This window comes from Diabrotica virgifera, chromosome 6 (assembly GCF_917563875.1).
Source record: "Diabrotica virgifera virgifera chromosome 6, PGI_DIABVI_V3a".
Classification (NCBI taxonomy): Eukaryota; Metazoa; Arthropoda; class Insecta; order Coleoptera; family Chrysomelidae; genus Diabrotica; species Diabrotica virgifera.
Window position 1 is genome coordinate 2,988,249 of NC_065448.1, and position 20,682 is coordinate 3,008,930.

General features: G+C 31.3%; 1 protein-coding gene across 2 annotated transcripts in view; it reads right to left on the bottom strand.

The window, feature by feature from the left end:
- Positions 1 to 20,682, bottom strand: part of LOC114326323 (poly(U)-binding-splicing factor half pint) — a 93,163-nt gene that overhangs the window by 3,902 nt on the left and 68,579 nt on the right. For both annotated transcript variants that reach the window (XM_028274649.2, XM_028274650.2), the window contains exons 8-10: positions 19,638 to 19,927; positions 16,874 to 17,124; positions 8,614 to 8,786 (exon numbers count right to left, since the gene is read on the bottom strand). In XM_028274649.2, coding sequence (XP_028130450.2) covers positions 8,614 to 8,786; positions 16,874 to 17,124; positions 19,638 to 19,927 — 714 coding nt within the window. The remainder of the gene's footprint in view (positions 1 to 8,613; positions 8,787 to 16,873; positions 17,125 to 19,637; positions 19,928 to 20,682) is intronic.

Below are 20,682 nucleotides of genomic sequence, written 5' to 3' on the forward strand. Positions count from 1 at the left end.
TAAAATTTTAACCAATTTTATATTGTAGGAAATTTAAATACGCAACTTTTATGTCAGTACAACTTTTCTCGGAAATGAATACTTTTAAAGTTATAATCGAAAAACGAAGAAAAAAATCGAATTTTTCCTTCAATTTTTGACATTTTGATTATTTAAACAATGTTCCGGACCTTTTTGAGAGGGAGGATAACTGAAATATTATTATTTGATTTATTTTCAAGCAATTTCTATAAAAAAATTTGAGTCACCTCTCAACGTCCATCTCAAAACAGATCCGCCCTGGACTATACGTTTATCGTATCGTTTAGCTATCGCTATGACTTTTACTAGGAAGCGTCTCAGCAGCGGAAAGAATGAGTCTATGGTCAGTATACAGGGTGTTTCATTAACAATTGTCCATATCGTAACTGGAGAAACTTAGCACAAAATACGAAAATTTAACCCAAAACACTTAAATAAAATATTCTTCCTTACCGAGATACAGAGTGTTTTATTACAAATGTTCTAAAATGATTTTAGTCCATGGTTAAAGCACCTTTTAATAATTTTTGTTCAAACTTGACACACAGTTTACACATGCTAGGGTACTTTAACTAGTCTTAAAAGATATTTTTGCGCTGTTACCAGAGGAGTGCTGTATGGATATATACTTCCTTTTCGCTCCTTTGCCCCCTTACAATCTACGCCACTGTCGTAATAATCATTTCAGCATGTTTTTTGATTCTTCGTTACTTTTAACGTAAATATCATCCTTTGTCTCAATGCGATAGAGTAAGTAGTTTTCAAGTTATTTGCGTTTTAATGTATAGTCCTGTCGCCAGTGGGGGTACAACGGCCTCCTTAATTCAGATGGACTTACCCAAGTTTTTGTTTATGTATTTTGACCCGTAGAACACGAATTTTTTGGGTAACAGTTGATCCGGATGTCGATAAGATTATTATAAACAGAGAACTTGAGGAATTACATAAAAGCGATTTTTCGCAAAACAAAACATTTTTTTGTATTTTTGGGTGATTCTCAGCACAAAATGATCTTACAAGTTTTTTCGTAGGATGCATAGTTTTCGAGATAAACGCGGTTGAACTTTCAAAAAATCGAAAAAGTGCAATTTTTGAACCCGAATAAAATAGCATTTTGATTAAAGAATAAAATAGCAATTCTGCTTACTGCATTTGAAAGTTCAAGTCAAATTCTATCGGTTTTGATTATTTGCATTGCTAAAAATTAAGTTTTTATTTGTTAAACAAAGCCATAAACACATAGTGTTTCCCGTTCCCAATGCATGCGTTTTAATGTACGTAATCTACGTAGAAATTGTCTGTATGCGCGCCTACTCGTTCGATTTCAAATGAGAAATGCATTGAAAATATCATTCAATCACTATGTGTTTATAGCTTTGTTTAACGATAAAAAAATTAATTTTTAGCAATGAAAGTAATCAAAACCGATAGTATTTGACTTGAACTTTCAAATTCGGTAAGCAGAATTGCTATTTTATTTATCAATCAAAAGTTATTCGGGTTCAAAAGATGCAATTTTTCAATTTTTTGAAAGTTCAACCGCGTTTGTGTCGAAAACTATGCATCCTACGAAAAAATTTGTATACACATTTTTTGCTTAGAATGACCCAAAAAATACAAAAAAATGTTTTGTTTTGCGAAAAATCGCTGTTATGTGATTCCTCAAGTTCTTTGTTTATAACAATCTTATCGACATCCGGATCGACTGTTACCCAAAAAATCCGTGTTCTACGGGTCAAAATACATAAAGAAAACCTGGGTAAGTCCATCTGAATTAAGGAGGCCGTTGTACCCCCACTGGCGACAGGACTAGTAATGTTTTCAATAAGATTATGTATTTTAAACACTAACTGCCTTACTAATAAAACACTCGTATTCTAAGGTTATTCCGTATTTATATTTAGAATAGTTATCCTAAGTATAAGGTAGATAAATAATTCGAAAATAATTTGTTACCAATAAACTCGGTATAAGTTAGTCATAAGTATTCCCATTTTATTCCGAAATAATAGTTTGGCAATGGCGCAATCTTCTACACAAATTCATAAAACAACGATATATTGGGCGAAATATGTCAATTTTGACTTTTCTCTATAATTGACAAACCAAATTCAGTCATTTCTTGATGAACTACCCGCAGTTGCTTTTTCCTTTATGAGTCGTATAAACTCAAAAAAATGTAGATTTTCAACATCAAATTTTACTTCATAATTTTTTGATGGCCTTTGTATTTTTTGCTATATTTTAATAAATCGTTATTTCTTATCTTGTATGTTGAGTTTGAGTATTTCATAAAATGGCTTCAAATAAAAGAGAACTTTGTACTAAATGGGAAAGTGAAGAAAAAGTAAACAAATTGATTTATTGTACTTATAAATGCAATATAAATATGTTAATTTCAGCATGTTTTAAAGAATATTGTGAATACATATAGAAAATAAAGACCTTATTTTTCTCGTAGAGTGGAGGATAAGCCTCCTCCTCGATTGTTCACAATAACTGAATCACCTATTAAGTTTTCTAAAAACCTTACATCATCCTTTGGAAACAGGATTTTTATTCTGAATTCTTTATCAGTCTATTTTGAAAAGGAATTTTTGCTTTCTTTGAAAGTTTTCCTTTTTCGTGTATTTTCCATCATGTTAATTAAATTATCAACTTTTTCGATAGCCGCAATACCTCTTGTATACCTACTCCCAAAACAAATAAAAAAATATTAGGTTTGTTCTAGCATCAGTTTCAAACCGTTTGAAACCATCAGCGAATAGTGGACCAGCGCGAGTAGAGGGGATAATATCACTGGTGACCGTATTATGTTTTCTCACTGACCAACTGTTTGCTGACGGTTTTTGACTAGTTTGACTGTTTGCTAGAACAAACCTAATATATTTGTGTCTCGGATGACTTTGACATTCATAAAATAGGTTATACCAGACTTAAACAAGGGTGTGGGTCACGGTTATTAGACTTTATTAAGTGCGTTCGCGGGTGCCTGTCGGCGACTAGTCGGCGACAAATTAGCAGCAAAACGCATGCGCACTTTAAAATGATATAAATAATATCGTTAATAGATAGATATACAAGGTATATTTACCTATTATAATTTAATAATTATTTATTAATATTAATTAAAAGTAAATAAACCTTGTTTATCTATCTATTAACGATATTATTTATATTAAGTGAGGTTAGAAATTGTCGGCGACAATTTGTCAACTGTACCCGCGAACGCACCTATTACGGTTGTCTTGTCCGACGGTGGTGGGGAGACTTATATTTTTGACTTTACGTCACAAGAGTTTACATTCCCATATTTTTAAATGATTTTCGATCATTGAATGTGTGTTATTGTGTATATATGTGTATTATTTGTGTTATTATGAAATAATTAGACAAATAGTACACATTTTATCTTATACCGGGTGGTGAATCGTAAAAAGGGCCATAGGAAACTCAATGTAAAATTCTGAATTGTTGAATTCCTGCTTCCCTAATTATTTTACATCAAAAGTCATGAGAGAATACTTATAGATAATTAAAATCTGTATTAAAATCAAAAGTTAAAATTGTTCTATGATTTAAACCATGGACGTATAAATAAAGAAATTCTGAAATTATCAAAATAAACGTAAACAACACGAGACGCCACGTTCCTTCTTCTTGAAGCACTATGATTGGTTGATATTACCAGTGGTGCCAAGTTTCACAAATAGTTGAAATTATCAGAATATAGTTTCATTTAATAATTAAAAAATTAATGTTTTTCTTTTAATTCCTTGGTTGCGGAATAAGTATATTTAGAAATGGTTTCTAGTAACTAAGTAATATATTTTGATTTATAAATTAAAAGTAAATTATACTAAAAATTGAAAATTATTTTAAATATTGACTTGAAAACAAAATAATATGACAACGTCAAATTAAGGATTTGTGGCTATGACTGTGACGATCTCGTGGCTTCAAGTAAAGATGTAAATAAACCGGTCCATCTTTATTTATACGTCCCTAACCATGATTTAAACGCATTCCAAAATTTTGAAAAATGTGATACATTTGCCACAATAGGTATGCGTGTAAAAGTACGGCCACACGTTACTATTTAACTGACAGTGCTCACACCATTGACTGAATAAAAAAATCTTTATTATTAATCCTTTCTCCGCAACTGAGGGTATACTACATTCGCTCTCGCGAGATTTTTTTTGACACTGACGTTAGTAATTTCTTTTTTGAAAAATTCAGTTGTCAGAAGTGACTGGAAATTACTGCAAAACCAACGCACCTGCTCATATCCAATATTATTAATAGTAAACAGACATAAAAATAACATAAACCTTAGGCCAATCAATATTTATTTTATTTAAACCATTAAAATGTATTGATAGCAAATGAGAAAATTATTTATTGTACAAAATACAAATATTTTGTAGAAATAAACTTCACAAAATTTTATGAGATTAGTAGACACTCCCATTATTTCTAATAATTCTTCTTTTTTTAATGAAAGATTATGTTGATTTGAGTTGATTTTAGCAGTTAATAGTGTGAGGTAGGAATTTTTGTGTTGTACGTTTCCTATTCCGAATGTCTCAAAAAAAATCTCGCGAGAGCGAATGTAGTATATCTTATCAACTGTATTGTTTTTAAACAATAGATGATAAAATAAAAATATTGACAGTTCAAAAATGTGAACATTATTGCATTGTGTGTGGCCTAAGTTTGGGCTGAAAACTAAAATGTATTACATTTTTACAAAATTTTGGAATATGTTTAATTACGTAGACCAATTTTAACAGTTATTTCCAATACAGATTTCAATCCTCTACAAATAGTTTCTAATGTCTTTTGATGTACAATAATTATTAGGGAAGCTGGAATTCAACAGTTCAGAATTTTACATTGAGTTAATGCAAAATTTTGACGCATGTCAAAATTCTCAATGTGTTTTAATTGTAATCATTTTTTTCGAACCCTGAGAAAACTAATAAATATTTTTGAAAAATTTAAACTCAGAATGAAATACTACATTATTACCGAGGGCTGAAAGTCCCTGAAAACTTCTATAATGTTTATTTTAATAAGTTACAGGGCTGAAAATAAAAGAGAAGTGTGATATTTAATTTCAAATATTTCATTCAATAGAATCTGCTTGTTTATTCTACGGGGCTTTCCGCTCTCGGTAATAATGTAATCTTGCATCCTGCGTTTAAATTTTTCTAAAATACTTGGTTTTCTCAGGATTCGAAAAAAATCATATATTACGATTCAATGTTGTTCTGAAGCTATTTCCTTGTGGCATTTTTATAATTACGTATTTTTTATGGGAAATAAGCCACAATTTTACTAAAAAATGAATTTATTAACGTTTCGAAGCCCAAATCGGGTTTCGTTGTCAAATACAACAAACATGTTGTTGCTAAGTAAAAAAATTCTTCTAATAATTTATTTAATCTGACTCATTTATATTGGCAATTCAGACGTATATTATACATTTTAAAGTAGAAGACTTTAAAATGATATCGCCAATATTTATGAGTTGCGTTCCTGGGACGACTTTACTAAAAGATAGTTCATTCGATTACATGAAATCAATCCCAACTCAAGAATATCCGTCGCAAAAAAATCATAGCATGTGATCTGTCTTTAAAAAGACAACCAAATGCAACGATGACAGTACAATTCTCGCGTTAGAGATTCCATAGTAAATCACGAGGGAAAACCAGGAAAAAACCTCGTGATACTATCCCGACATCGTAAGTATTTGGTCTTACATTTAATCTACCTTCAAAAAACTAATACCAAATTCTGACTTTAATATGTTTAAATTATAAATAATATTAATATTACATAGATATACAATAAGTAATACTAAAATATAAAATTTGTACTAACTCGATATGTTATTGACTTACTAATCGTGGTATTTTCTTTCTATTGACTTCCTCTTTCAGTATGGGTAACCACATCCTACTGCATTCTACCGAGGAATTTGCGACACAATTGGTTTCATTTAGCATAATTAGAGCCGCTTCTTTGATTTTTCTCTTTTTACTATCTGATTCTTTCAGGACTATACTTGAATCTCTCCACTGAACTCTATGTTCATTATCCCATGCGTGTTGACATATCTGAGATCTATCAAATTCTCTGTTTTTAATATAAGACTGATGTTCACTTATTCTAACGTTTAATGGTCTTGATGTTTCACCTAAATAAAATTGTTCGCATTCACAAGGTATTCTATAAATGCAATTCTTTGTTCTTTCTTGTTCATTGTTAGGTTTAGTTTTAGATAGAATAGATCTCAATGTGTTTGTTGTTTTGAATGTTGTTGAAATGTTGAATTTATTTCCTATCGTTTTAAGTTTCTCGGATAGTCCTTTTATATATGGTATTGTTATTTTCCTCGTATTATTTCTTGTGAATGTTGTAGGATCCCGTTCTAAGTTGTTCTGTTCCATTCGATCTAATCTTGTCAATTCCTTATTTATAAACGATAAAGGATAATCATTTTTTAATAAAACAGATGTTAACAATTGTTTTTCTTCTAAAAATGAATTTTCGTTAGAACAAGTAATTTTGGCTCTATCATATAAGGATTTAATGATTCCCTTTTTAACGTTGATGTTGTGATTTGATTTGTAATTGAGATATCTGTTGGTGTGTGTTGGTTTTCTATACACTTGAGTCTCATATCCAGTATCCTTCTTTGAGACTAAAACATCGAGGAAAGGCAAAGTGTTATTGTATTCCTTTTCCATTGTAAATTTTATTGTCTCTTCTTGATCGTTTATAATATTCAGGAATGTATCCAACAATTCTGATCCATGAGGCCATATTGAAAACACATCATCTACATTTCTACATATCTCCACCATACTGTGGGTTTTTAAATTATGTTTAGAAATGATATTAGTTTCGAAATCCTCCATAAATATATTAGTATATAGTTAGTAAATTATATATAATCCTCCATAAATATATAGTTAGTACAAATTTTATATTTTAGTATTACTTATTGTATATCTATGTAATATTAATATTATTTATAATTTAAACATATTAAAGTCAGAATTTGGTATTAGTTTTTTGAAGGTAGATTAAATGTAAGACCAAATACTTACGATGTCGGGATAGTATCACGAGGTGTTTTCCTGGTTTTCCCTCGTGATTTACTATGGAATCTCTAACGCGAGAATTTTACTGTCATCGTTGCATTTGGTTGTCTTTTTAAAGACAGATCACATGCTATGATTTTTTTGCGACGGATATTCTTGAGTTGGGATTGATTTCATGTAATCGAATGAACTATCTTTTAGTAAAGTCGTCCCAGGAACGCAACTCATAAATATTGGCGATATCATTTTAAAGTCTTCTACTTTAAAATGTATAATATACGTCTGAATTGCCAATATAAATGAGTCAGATTAAATAAATTATCAGAAGAATTTTTTTACTTAGCAACAACATGTTTGTTGTATTTGACAACGAAACCCGATTTGGGCTTCGAAACGTTAATAAATTCATTTTTTAGTAAAATTGTGGCTTATTTCCCATAAAAAATACGTAATTACGATTCAAATGACAGTAAACTCTCGTGACGTAATCTCACCCTTAATGTTCATTGGTTAGTCGATTTAGGCAACCGTAGTAATGTCTAAGAACCGTGGGTGTGGGTGGGTATAAGCTTGGACTAAATTCTTATACCAAGTATAACCTATACCTAAGTTATTCCGTGTTTATTGGTAGTGATTTTGCCTATACCTAATTTATTCTCAGTATAAATTTATACTTGGTTTATTAGTAACAGTGATAATCTTATTGAATGTAGTTTAGAGTACATAGTCTTATGGAACCCATTATCTTTAAACGCAAATAACTTGAAAAGTACTTACTTTATCGCAATGAGACAAAAGGATGATATTTATGTAAAAAGTAACAAGGAATCAAAAAAACGTGCTGAAATGATTATTACGACAGTGGCGTAGATTATGAGGGGGAAAAGGGGCGAAAATGAAGTATATATCTCTACAGCACGCCTCTGGTAACAGCGGAAAACTATCTTTTAAGACTAGTTAAAATACCCTAATATGTGTAAACTGTGTGTCAAGTTTGAACAAAAAATATTAAAAGTTGCTTTAACCATGGGCTAAAATCATTTTAGAATATTTGTAATAAAACACTCTGTATCTCGGTAAGGAGGAATATTTTATTTAAGTGTTTTGGGTTAAATCTTCGTATTTTGTGCTAAGGTTTCTCCAGTTACGATATGGCCAATTGTTAATGAAACACCCTGTATATTTAGTTTTCTCAAAGTTTTAAGTACATTTTCTTCGCAGGACACACTGCTAGACAAAAAGACCACTGTTGGAACGCTACAATACAACACTGGTGAACTTACAAAGTTAAGAGGAGGACCAGAAATGAGATGAGTAGACGACATAAAAACAATAGCCAGAACAAATTGAGAGTATGTTACTCAGGATAGAGATCGATGGATCCATGGATTTTTTTTTTGGAGAGGCCTGTGAAGAAGACGAATAGTTTTATAATAATTCAAATACGTCTATTCAAAATTTTTTGAATACTTACCATATGTTTCCGTAAATTCTACAAAAATTTTAACTATCACATCGGAATCATCGTCTTCTTCTGACTGTTTTTCGTTATATATGATTACTCTTTCAACCGACCCAAATTTGCTACATTCCTCTTGGATTTCCTCCTGCAACATTTCGTCTACGTCCTCGGGACCAACCATATTCCTGTAAAAGAAAATGAGTGTTAATTAATAGATATTTAAACGATTTTTTAAATTCAAAGAGTGAACTACACAAAAAACACGAAATTGCTGAAGGGGTGGCAGTAAAAGTATTCTTCTTGAATGGATTTACAACTCGGGTCGAGTCTTCGTCACATTCACTATAACCCTCCGTCTTCCACGATCTTGCGCTTCCATTTACCATCATAGAGCTTTTCAACTATTCTCATTTGTTTCGAGCTTTAATATTAATATACATGGATTATATGACATTTGATAGAAGCTCGAAACAAATGAGAATCGTTGGAAAACCATATTGTTGTACCCCAATCCTAAATAAATCGGCTTCAACAACATCCTTCCTCTTTTTCTTTTTTTGGGATGGACTACTGATCTATCGTCTGGTCTCTCAACACTGTCCTTCAGACTTGGTGTTCCTCCGATCTTACCACATGATCTGCCCATATTATCCCGTTAGCTTTTATGTCTGACGATGTTTTCACTAATTAACTAGTTTTGATGGGAAATAAGCCACAATTTTACTAAAAAATGATTTTATTAATATTTCAACGTCTAAATCGGATGCCGTTGTCAAAATACAAAAAATATGAATGAAAGAAACAAAAATATTGTTGCTTAGTAAAAGATTCTTCTAATAATTTATTTAATCTGACTCATTTATATCGGCAATTCAGACATATATTATACATTTTAAAGTAGAGGACTTTAAAATGATATTGCCAATATTTATGAGTTGCGTTTCTGGGATGACTTTACTGAAAGATAGTTCATTCGATTACATGAGATCAACCCTAACTCAAGAATATCCGTCACTCTTAAGTTGGGGTTGATTTCATGTAATCGAATGAACTGTCTTTCAGTAAAGTAGTCGCAGGAACGCAACTCATAAATATTGGCAATATCATTTTAAAGTCCTCTACTTTAAAATGTATAATATATGTCTGAATTGTCGATATAAATGAGTCAGATTAAATAAATTATTAGAAGAATCTTGTACTAAGCAACAATATTTTTGTTTAATTCATTAATATTTTTTGTATTTTGACAACGGCATCCGATTTGTACATCGAAACGTTAATAAAATCATTTTTTAGTAAAATTGTAGCTTATTTCCCATCAAAACTAGTTAATTACAAAAATGCCACAAGAAAATAGCTTCAGAACAACATTCAGATGTTTTCAGTACCCTACAGAGTCACCGATTTAGAAGTGCGGCGCCTTCTCTACCCTCCTATCAATTCATCTCTTTGAGGGTCAAATATCATTCTAAGAACTTTCCTTTCAAACACCACTAGCTTATTTATTTCCCGCTGATGTAGAGTCCATGTTTCACATCTATATGTAACAACTGGACGAATAATTGACATCTACAGGGTTATTCACTATATTTTGACCCCCTGTAAACTGCTTTATTTACAGAATTAGAAAAAAAAATGTAAAATACAAAAGTTACACGATTTTTTTTGTAGTTTTCGAAAATGATAGTAGAAAAACAGAGAAGATACAAACAAAATGGCCGCGATGTTAACTTTGTTAATTTAAATGGAACTGTATATGGTCACACATTTTTATAGAACGTTCTGTAACGAACATTTCCATATCGAGTTTGATGGGCCTATCTGGAAGAATTTAGTATTATTTAACAAATATTTCACTTGTAGTATTATTAGTTAACTGTAAATAATTGTCGTTGATATTTTAATATTATAAGTTAGTGTTCCATCCCCTACAGTAATTTATTTATTACCTATAATATTTTAAACTTTTCAGCCTCCGTCTAACCCATTTTAATTAAATATTATAAATTGTCAAAAAATAACGTTGTCATGATATTCCTATCACTGTCATAGCCTACCACTATGACTAAGATTTATTCAAAATATCTATAGTATGGTATAGAGTTAGACCCAAACCCAGACATCCAAAGTGAAAGTTATCCTCCAACACCAAATTGTTCTATATGGTCCAAATAATATTCAGAAAAAAGTCACACCATTTTGAGCGTCGGGTTTGGGGGGAGAGGGGGGAGAAATCTGTAAATTCGTTGTTTTTTAGGTTTTTCGTCAATATTTCTAAAACTATGCGCTTTAGCATGAACAACCCTCTATATAAAATTGTTCTACATTAAATTTGAAATAAAAAAGGCCCTATGCATAACCCAGTGATGTGGGAGGGAGGGGATATGACATGTGGCGAGAAAGATGGGATCACTTCGGCTATGTTACCTTTCTTATTGACACTATTGACAGGTCGTGTTGTTTGGTGAATTTGTGCACTTAAAGAATTTATTTTATACATTATTTTGAACTTATTTTTGTTGGGTGTTTCAGTGATTTTATAGTGACAATAATATGCCGTCGTGTGCGTTCCCATTGTGTGATTATAACGCTCGAAATAAGAAAAAATCCTCCACCAAAATCACTTTACATGGTTAGTATGTAAGCGTAAACAGTGTACAGGGCGGTATTGGATCTATTGAATAAAAATAAGTATTTGCTTTTACTTCCTCGTATTTAAGTATTTACCTAATAGTAATTAAATAAAGCATTAAAGAAATGACTTTATTCAATTAATATTAAGTAATTACTTAAATACTTGTAAGTAAAAGCAAATACTTCTTTTTATTCAATAGACCCATTATTTCCATTTTAGTGATAATGCGCGTAAAAAGAACAGGTAATTTTTTAAACTTGGTTTATACGGTTGTAATTTCCTAAACTACAGGGACTTGCCCCCTATGGGTAGCTTTCCTAGGGACTTGCCCCTCCGTCCTTGCTTATGAATAATAATAATAAAAAAGTATGTGTACTTTGTACGCAACTAACAAGTTATACTTCTACTATTCTGATTTCAACGAAAAAAATATACTTTAAGCAGTTTATTTGTATTTTATTTAAATATTAAACCAATTTTAATACTTACTACTTTCAAAAATTTTGTATTAAAACAATACCAACAATTAAAAAAAAGGAATATGATTCCGGATTTAAATCCGGGACCTCTCGATCTATAGTCGAATGTTCTACCAATCACCCATAATCGCTTTATTTACCTACATGATTTCTCGGACATAATTACAAATCACGGTGACAAATAGATCAATTATTATCTTACTCCCGAGGAGGACAGATCCAAAGATATAAAAATTATAATAAATATAACTAAGCACACTAATATATTATTTTCACATCTTATTTGTGCTGATATATACATAACTTGAAAGATTTAACAACTAACTCCATACTGTACAGTTGAGTCCGCGAGTCTTTACCCGTGCGTCATCATTTAAAGCATACGAAATAAGTCGGAAATCTATTTCACGCAACAACAACTGACAGAAAGTGGCTACTGTTCCGATTAAGGGTTTTATTATAAAATTTGACGTTAGACGTGTCAAATGTAAGTTTTGCTTCAAAATATTTGTGCAGAATTACAGCTACATTTAAAGTAGCTTAATAAATTATTTTATTATTATTGATTAACAAATAAATAAACAATTTATAATAAAAGTCAATAACATATTTTATTTTTGTTATTTTATTCACTCTGACGGAGATCTAAACAAAATCATTTCTTTACTGTGTGAATGACGTTAGCTTTGTTTGTTTTAAATATTAATTGCCAAAATATAATTATTTACCTTAAAATTTCAAAGCCCAATATAAAATTAGTTGTGAAAACAACTGTTTGTGTAATATAAAGAAACTTCAAAACGCAAAAATTCGACGAAAATATAAAGAAAAGTCTTTTTTTTGTACCTATCTCTTTTAATTTCAATGCACGGAGTCTAGATGGTTCATAAAAATAAAATGTGTTTTTAATTAATAACAAACGGCAGCCAGTTTGTCATGAGTTTCATGCGTGGAAGAGAATGATGCTAGATAAAAAGTATGTGTTTTATCTCGCCAGGTATTAATGACGCACGGGTAAAGACTCGCGGACTCAACTGTATGTGTGAGCATGTGCGTGGCATAATAAAAATTCCCTCTCAATTGCACCTAAAGAAGTATAACTTAAAAAAACCTCTTTGAAGTCGGAAGTAGAAAACTGGTTCTTAAATTCAAGACTAGTTTTGAACCTTGAAAAAACTAAAGCCATATTGTATACCTGACAATATTTAACTAAATGAACATCTGATACCCTTCTCTGAATATGTCAAATGCTTAGGGGTTTGGATTGATCAAAACTTATATTTCACATATTCTTTATTAATAAATGTTATTAATATGTTATTATTATTATTAAAAGTGTACTTGAAAAGTACTAAAAATTAAACTAATTTTATTTCAAATAACTATTATTAATCAAACTCGATGCGTATCCCCAAATAAAATCGTAAATACATCTTGAATTAATTTGAATCCGGACCTGCCCGTCGCCATATTGGTTGCCTTAGCAAGTGGTCCCATTTAGTAAGTATAAACAGGATTGCTCGGGTCCTATCCACTCCCTCCCACATCACTGGCATAACTCTTCTAAAATGAACGGTTTCAAAGTTGCGGAGGTAGTATAGCATAATTGGTCCAAAAAAAGGCCTAACTCAGACATCCAAAGTAAAAGTTTTCCTTGAACAACAAAATTGTTCTATATGGTCCACATAATGTTCAGTAAAAAGTTACACCATTTTGAGCGTCCGGTTTGGGGGGGGGGGGAGATGGGTGAGAAATCGGTAAATTAGTAGTTATTTTAAGTTTTTCATCAATATTTCTAAAACTGTGCTTTAGCGTAAAGACTGTTCTATAGAAAAATGTTCTACATAAAATTCAAAACAAAAAAGGTTCTATACATAATTGTTATAAAATCAACGGTTCCAGAGTTACGGAGGGTGAAGTGGAGATTTTCGATACTTTTTATATTTACCGATTTCTCCCCCCTCTTTCTGAACATTATGTGGACCATATAGAACAATTTGGTGTTGGAGGATAACTTTCACTTTGGATGTCTGGGTTTTTGGTATAGTTATACCATACATTGCTCAAAAAATATAAAAAGTATCAAAAACCTCGACGTTTCACCCTCCGTAACTCTGGAACCGTTGATGTTATAACAATTATGTATACAAAATTTTTTGTTTTAAATTTCATGTAGAACATTTCTGTATATAACATTGTTTACGCTAAAGCATAGTTTTAGAAATATTGACGAAAAACCTAAAAAAAACTACTAATATACCGACTTCTCCCCCACCTCCCCCCAAACCGGACGCTCAAAATGGTGTAACTTTTTACTGAACAATATGTGGAGCATACAGAACAATTTGGTGTTGGAGGAAAACTTTTACTTTGGATGTTTGGGTTAGGCCAGTTTTTGGACCAGTTATACTATATTACCTCCGTAACTTTGGAACCATTCATTTTAGAAAGATTATGCATAGGGCCTTTTTTATTTCAAATTTAATGTAGAACAATTTTGTATAGGAGGTTGTTCATGCTAAACCGCATAGTTTTAGAAATATTGACGAAAAACGTAAAAAACTACGAATTTTCCGATTTCTCCCCCCTCTCCCCCCCCCAAACCCGACGCTCAAAATGGTGTGACTTTTTTCTGGACATTGTGTGGACCATATAAAACAATTTGGTGTTGAAGGATAACTTTCACTTTGGATGTCTGGGTTATGCCATCTTTTGGATTAACTATACTATACTACTACTATTTCGCTTATTCTTCAAGATAGGCCCATCAAACTCAATATGGAAATGTTCGTTACAGAACGTTCTATAAAAATGTGTGACCATATACACGGTGTTCCATTTAAATTAACAAAGTTAACATCTGCGGCCACTTTGTTTGCACCTTCTTTGTTTTTCTATGATCATTTTCGAAAACTACATAAAAAATCGTGTAACTTTTGTATTTTACACTTTTTCTAATTCTGTAAATAAAACAGTTTACAGAGGGGTCAAAATATAGTGAATAACCCTGTACAGTCTTAATTTATATTATCTTTTTCATAGCTTAGATCTTAATAATGATGATAGGAAATATAATGCTATATTCTCTGCAGCTATCCTTGCTGAGACCTCTTTTTCTATGCGGTTGTCATCTGTAATTACAGCCTCCAGATATTTAAACTCTTTTACTACTTGGAAATTGTGGTCATTAATAGTTCTGTTTTGCTAACTCTTGGTCTTGGATTTTTAGTTACTAGCATGTATTTCGTCTTCTCTTCATTTATTCAAAGGCCCAGACTACCTATTTCCTCCTTGAGTTATGTAGAAGTAGAAGTTTTTATGCATATTATTAAGGCGACAGGTGGATATGTATTATGCATATTATTAAGGCATATTTTCAACGAAAACTTTTCGTTTATAAATTCGCAAAGTCTGTATGTTATTGCGTCGCCGCTCCTGCAATACTTAGAGCAGATGTATCGATGGATTCTTATGTAGTTTTGTCTTCTGAACCCAAATCTGAAAACGGCATTTCGATGTCTCTAACCGTCTTCGAGATAATCGACCTCAAAGTCTAAAATGTGACGTCACAATCATTTTATTTTCTGCCGACGCACTAAACGTCAGCTGAAATCGTTGCTATAGGGCTTTTCATCGATTGTCATTTGTTTCGAGCTTTTGTCATGTGTCACATAATATTAATATATCTACTCCATACGTCTTTGGTTTGTATCATTGTTATATACCAATAACGTATGACGTAGATATATTAATATTATGTGACACATGACAGAAGCTCGAAACAAAGGACTGTGAATGAAAAGCCCTATTAGTAAGTAGGCTAGTTTTAATCTGAATTTGTTAAGCAAAGCATAGGATATTTGGTATTTACATTTAAGTTTGACACCTCGTGAATGTCAAACTAAATTTTAAATTAGCTATTAATAAAATATAAAAGACATTTTATAGTGAATTTAATTATTACAATATAAAATAAATAAGATGTTTAAAAATACAATTTGAGTACCTATATTTTGAAAGCAATAATGTACCTATTAACAATTTTAAAAAGGTTTGTATGAGTATACGGCCTCCCCTTTAAGGATAAATAGACTGTTCCATTTTTAGTCGAGCGGCAGCAACCCCTAAAATTACGTTATATACCGACCACGAAAATCAACTTTAGGGTGAATGACCAATTTTGGCGATTCTTTATATTTTCGAGGTCGCTGAATCTGAATATGAAGTTTATTTTTATCTAGACGGTGGAACATGTTAAAAAATAAAATTTTATGCAAAAATGGGAAAAATTAATTTTAATGATTTTTCAACTTTACCTCGCTGTATCTTTGGTCGCTGTAAATATTTCCTTTTGAAAATTTTAATGTGTCATCTTTGAAGTATTTAAATAACAACTAGCTTTATTCAAACTGTTTAAACACATTAAAAGAGAAGTTGTTAATTCTTAAACATTTAGTCGTCAGATTTCGTTAGTTTCATGTTTACTTAAAAAAGTTGAATGATAAACATTTTAGATTATAATTTTCGCCAACACAGGAATAAAACATAATTCATGAAGAAGTTTTCTGGAAAATTTCAAGTCAAAATATGCAATAAGAAAAATGTTATGTGACTTTATAGACGAGTGGCACTCTTAAAATAACGCTTATTTCTCGAGATACTGATCACGGTGTGGTGAATGGCTAATTTTTGTCTAACCTAAGGGTTTGATGGTGCTGAAAACGAAACTAAGGTTTATTTTAAATCATCATTTTCATTTATAACTCTTGTATTTTTAATTTGTCGAAGAAAAGTTATTCTTCATAAAAAGCTCTTCATGGTCTAATATTTATGATGAAACCATCATATATCAAATTTTATTAATTTTATACGAGGTATATAAAAAATATGAATTTCGAGTAAAGTATCTTTATAATGATATAAATGATATAATTGCACATTAAAACATATTTTTTAATTCTAAACAACTTTTCGTAATAGCAATTTTCAATATTATGAACTTAAATACGTAAATAAACAAAGTTTTCGTTATAATGCTCACATTTTCAGCTTGTTTATCACTTAGAAGATGAATCCATTATCAAAATTGCTCTAACTGTCAGTTTATGAGTAAATAGGTTCTTTTAAGCTTTTCACAAACAGTTAACAATAAACTCACCTTAAAATAACAACTCTCGAATCCACCTTCCTCATAAGTTTCTGCATCACAAAATGCCTGGCGTTTTGGCCCTTTATCGACATATTTTCTTGTTGCTGCAACGTCTGTGGTTCGCTTTGATCCAGCAATTTCTTCTGTAGTTGTTCCTGTTGTTTTAACTGAGCTTCCTGGACCTTTTTCATCGATTCTGCTGAACTGCCAGAAGGTTGTTGGACCATCGGCATCGGTGTGACCATTGTAGGGGCTGCGATCTAAAAAAAAAAGGAAAGATATATGTACTTACTGATAATGATTTATCTAAATATTCTACATATTGGGATTTTCAAGACAGTCTCAGAATTATGTAGTATATTTAATGGGAATAAAATGCAATTTTAATTGAAAATACGTTACATTTACACATTTTATTTTTCAAAGTTATTTCGTTATATTTGGATTAATTTAATTAGACCATAATGCTTAATAACAGCCGAATACCAATCGAATTTGAATACCAAGATAATTTTGACAATTACTCTTTTAAATATGCACAAAACACAGGTAATATAAGGTACCTACATAAAATAGGTTTTAATGGCGTTTTTGGCCTTAAAGCTTTGTGTGCACACTTATTTATATCTTAGTACATATTCCAAAAAATGTTAAAATATGTGATGTGAGGATCTTGAAGTTAGTTTTCCTAAATACTATTTATTTTCACAAAAATTTGTAAAGAAAAACAATTATTATTATTATTGCTTTATGTTTCATTTGGTGTTGTATAATGGATACGAACTACTTAATTAGTTTTTTTTTAATGTTTTGTTAAGAGGATGGGTACGTATTTTCGGCTGCAATGCTATTCAAATGGGGATTCATTTTTTTTGAATCCTGAGAAAGCTAATAAGTATTTTTGAAAAATTTAAACGCAGAATAAAAGATTACGTTATTGGCGAGGGCCGAAAGTCCCTGAGAACTTCTATAATGTTTATTTTAATAAGTTACAGGGGTGAAAAACTAAGAGAAAATTTAGTGTGATATTTAATTTAAAATATGGGCCATTCCACGAACATACGCCTGTTTTGGATTACTTCGACAACGAATATTTTACTGTGCAACATAAGAAGTACGAAAGTAAATGGCGCTAATAATTATTGCAATAAACAACAATGTAAATTGCAATTTACTTTCGTTCTTCTTATTTTGCACAGTAAAATATTTGTTGTGGAATAGGGTATATCTCATTCAAAATATTTATTCTAAGGGACTTTCGGCTCTCGGTAATAATATAGTCTTTCATTCTGCGTTTAAATTTTTCAAAAATATTTATTGTTTTTTTCAGGATTCGAAAAAAATGAACACAATGTCCGTGGTAATATTTCCAAATCTATCTTTGTCATACAACGCACTCAGTCGAATAGGATATTGTCAGCATACTGTCAGTCAGACAGTGACAATCAGTGACAATTTTCAATATTTGACATGGCATCGGGAATATTTTGAGTTGTTGATTAAATAATATTGATATATAGTGTATTTGATAAATAATCGATTTAAGACGTGAACTTAATAAAAAGTTATTTATTGTGTATTATTTGTGGAAGATCCAAGCAGAGAATACATCAGAATAATATATTCTGTGATCCAAGTATTTTGTTGTTAAAGAAGTTCAAAATTGTAAGCGTTCCATAGTAACAATATATTATTAAAAAATCACTTCACTTTTCCTCTTTTCTCGATTGAGTATTAGTTTTTGTTGTACATGTAAATTATTACAATCACTGAATACATAGTTAGTGAAAAAATTATCACATTTATTTACTGAATTAATAATTTGCAATTATACAAATATCAGTTATCCAAGAATATTCCAAGAAGTTTTGACAACTTTTATTTTTAATTTTTTTTGTCTGTCAAATTGTAATTGCACAGGACAAGGAAGATCTCGAATATATGGCAAGGAAACTAGTAGTAGGTCTGGAGGTGAATACCAAAAAAAAAACACAATATCTATGCGTAATAATGCAAGAAACGGAGAACCTGAACGTGGAACAGGAGACAAATTACAGGCTGCAATGAATACATATATCTGGGAATAAAACTAACTAGTACAGGACGAAAATAAGAAAATATTAAAGAAAGGATAGTAAAGGGAAAATAGGTGATGGGAGCCCTGAATTCGGTACTGTCGCAAAAAAATATAAGAACATAAAATAAAAAACGAATTTACAACACAATATTAAAACCAGTGTTAACCTATGAAGCTGAAGTCTGGCAATTAACCAACAAGTACAAAGATAAATTACTATCCACCGAGATGGATTTTTGGAGAAGGTCAGCGAGAAGATCTAGACTAGAACACATAAGAAACGACGATATTAGACAACAAATGGAAATAGAAAGAACAATCATAGATGACATCGAAAGACTACAGCTAGTATGGTACGGATAACTAAGACGAATGGAGGAAAGCAGAATCCCCAAAAAAAGTGTTAGGATGGAAACGAAAACGTGGAAGACCAGCAACTACATGGATAAAAGGCATTTCCAAGGCGATGTCGGAAATAAATTTAAGAGAGAAAGATTGCCACAATAGAAAGGAGTGGCGATTCGGAACGGAAAGGCGTAGAACGCTATAATATGCTACATAATATATAAATTGTAAAGTGATGCACACCGGAGTATGTTTTTGAATCGCGGAGTAATTTACAAAAGAGAAGAGCAACACCTGTTGCTGACTTATGCCACTTTCATTCTCACCGGCTCAAATAAATATTCTACTTACCTGTGGTGGAGTGATCAAAGGCGTAACAATTGCCGGCTGAATCGTGTTGTTTGGTGTAATTTGCGGTATGGCGATACCAGGTGGAGGAATGATTGCAGGAATGCCTGCTGTCGTCGTTACTATCGTCGGTCCTGCTACAACTGGCTGCGTTATCACTGGCATAACTACCGGTTGGGTCACTACGTTAGGAACTGTCGGTGCTTTATTTAACGTAGGTAATCCTAGCGCTGCGGCGTTACTAGCAACTGCGTCCATAGCTTGAATTTTAGCTGTCGCTGCTGCAGCCGCAACTGAAAAGAATAGCAATTTAAATAAATTAATCAGAAATATATTGAATTTTGTATTGTGGCGGAAGTGTCATAGTCCCCATAACCAAAAGGTTTTAATAGTCTCCATTTAATAATTCCAGAACAGTTTTGAGTATATTCAATGCGTTTTGCTTCCTTCCCATTTACAGTATACCATTCTTCAATATTTTATTATTAGTGTAGTCTTTCTGTTTTTCTAGCAATAACTTCCCTTCAAATTTGAAACAAAATGATTGTGCTATACCAAGATACGAAGTATTTGGAGTTTCCATATAATTAATTTTGTTTGTGTTTAGACTAGTTAAAAAGTATGGGTACTTTTGGCGTCTAACCGATTTACTTTCATAGACACAGACGCACCTTCTTTCTCGAAATGCCTATTAAAATGTTTATATTAACATTTTCTAAGTTGTCTGCTTATAGGGTATAAAATATTCAGATGTCAAGAATTGAGGAATTTTAGTTTTGTGTCGAATGACTGCAGATGTTAACTAATTAGTCCTTTAAGTACAGTTTGTTTTATGACGATAACTCACATTATGCGGTAAGTTTTCTTTATTTTTGTTTCTTTTTCGTTTGATCATAAAATATATAAATAATTTATCTTTCTTGATTTCCATTGCTGGGGCTGCATTCAGAAGTTTCTTTGTTATTATGTCATCAACTTTCTTGCTTTCATTCATGCTATCATTTTTCAATTTTAATAATTTAAATAGTAATTAATTTAGTTTTTTTAA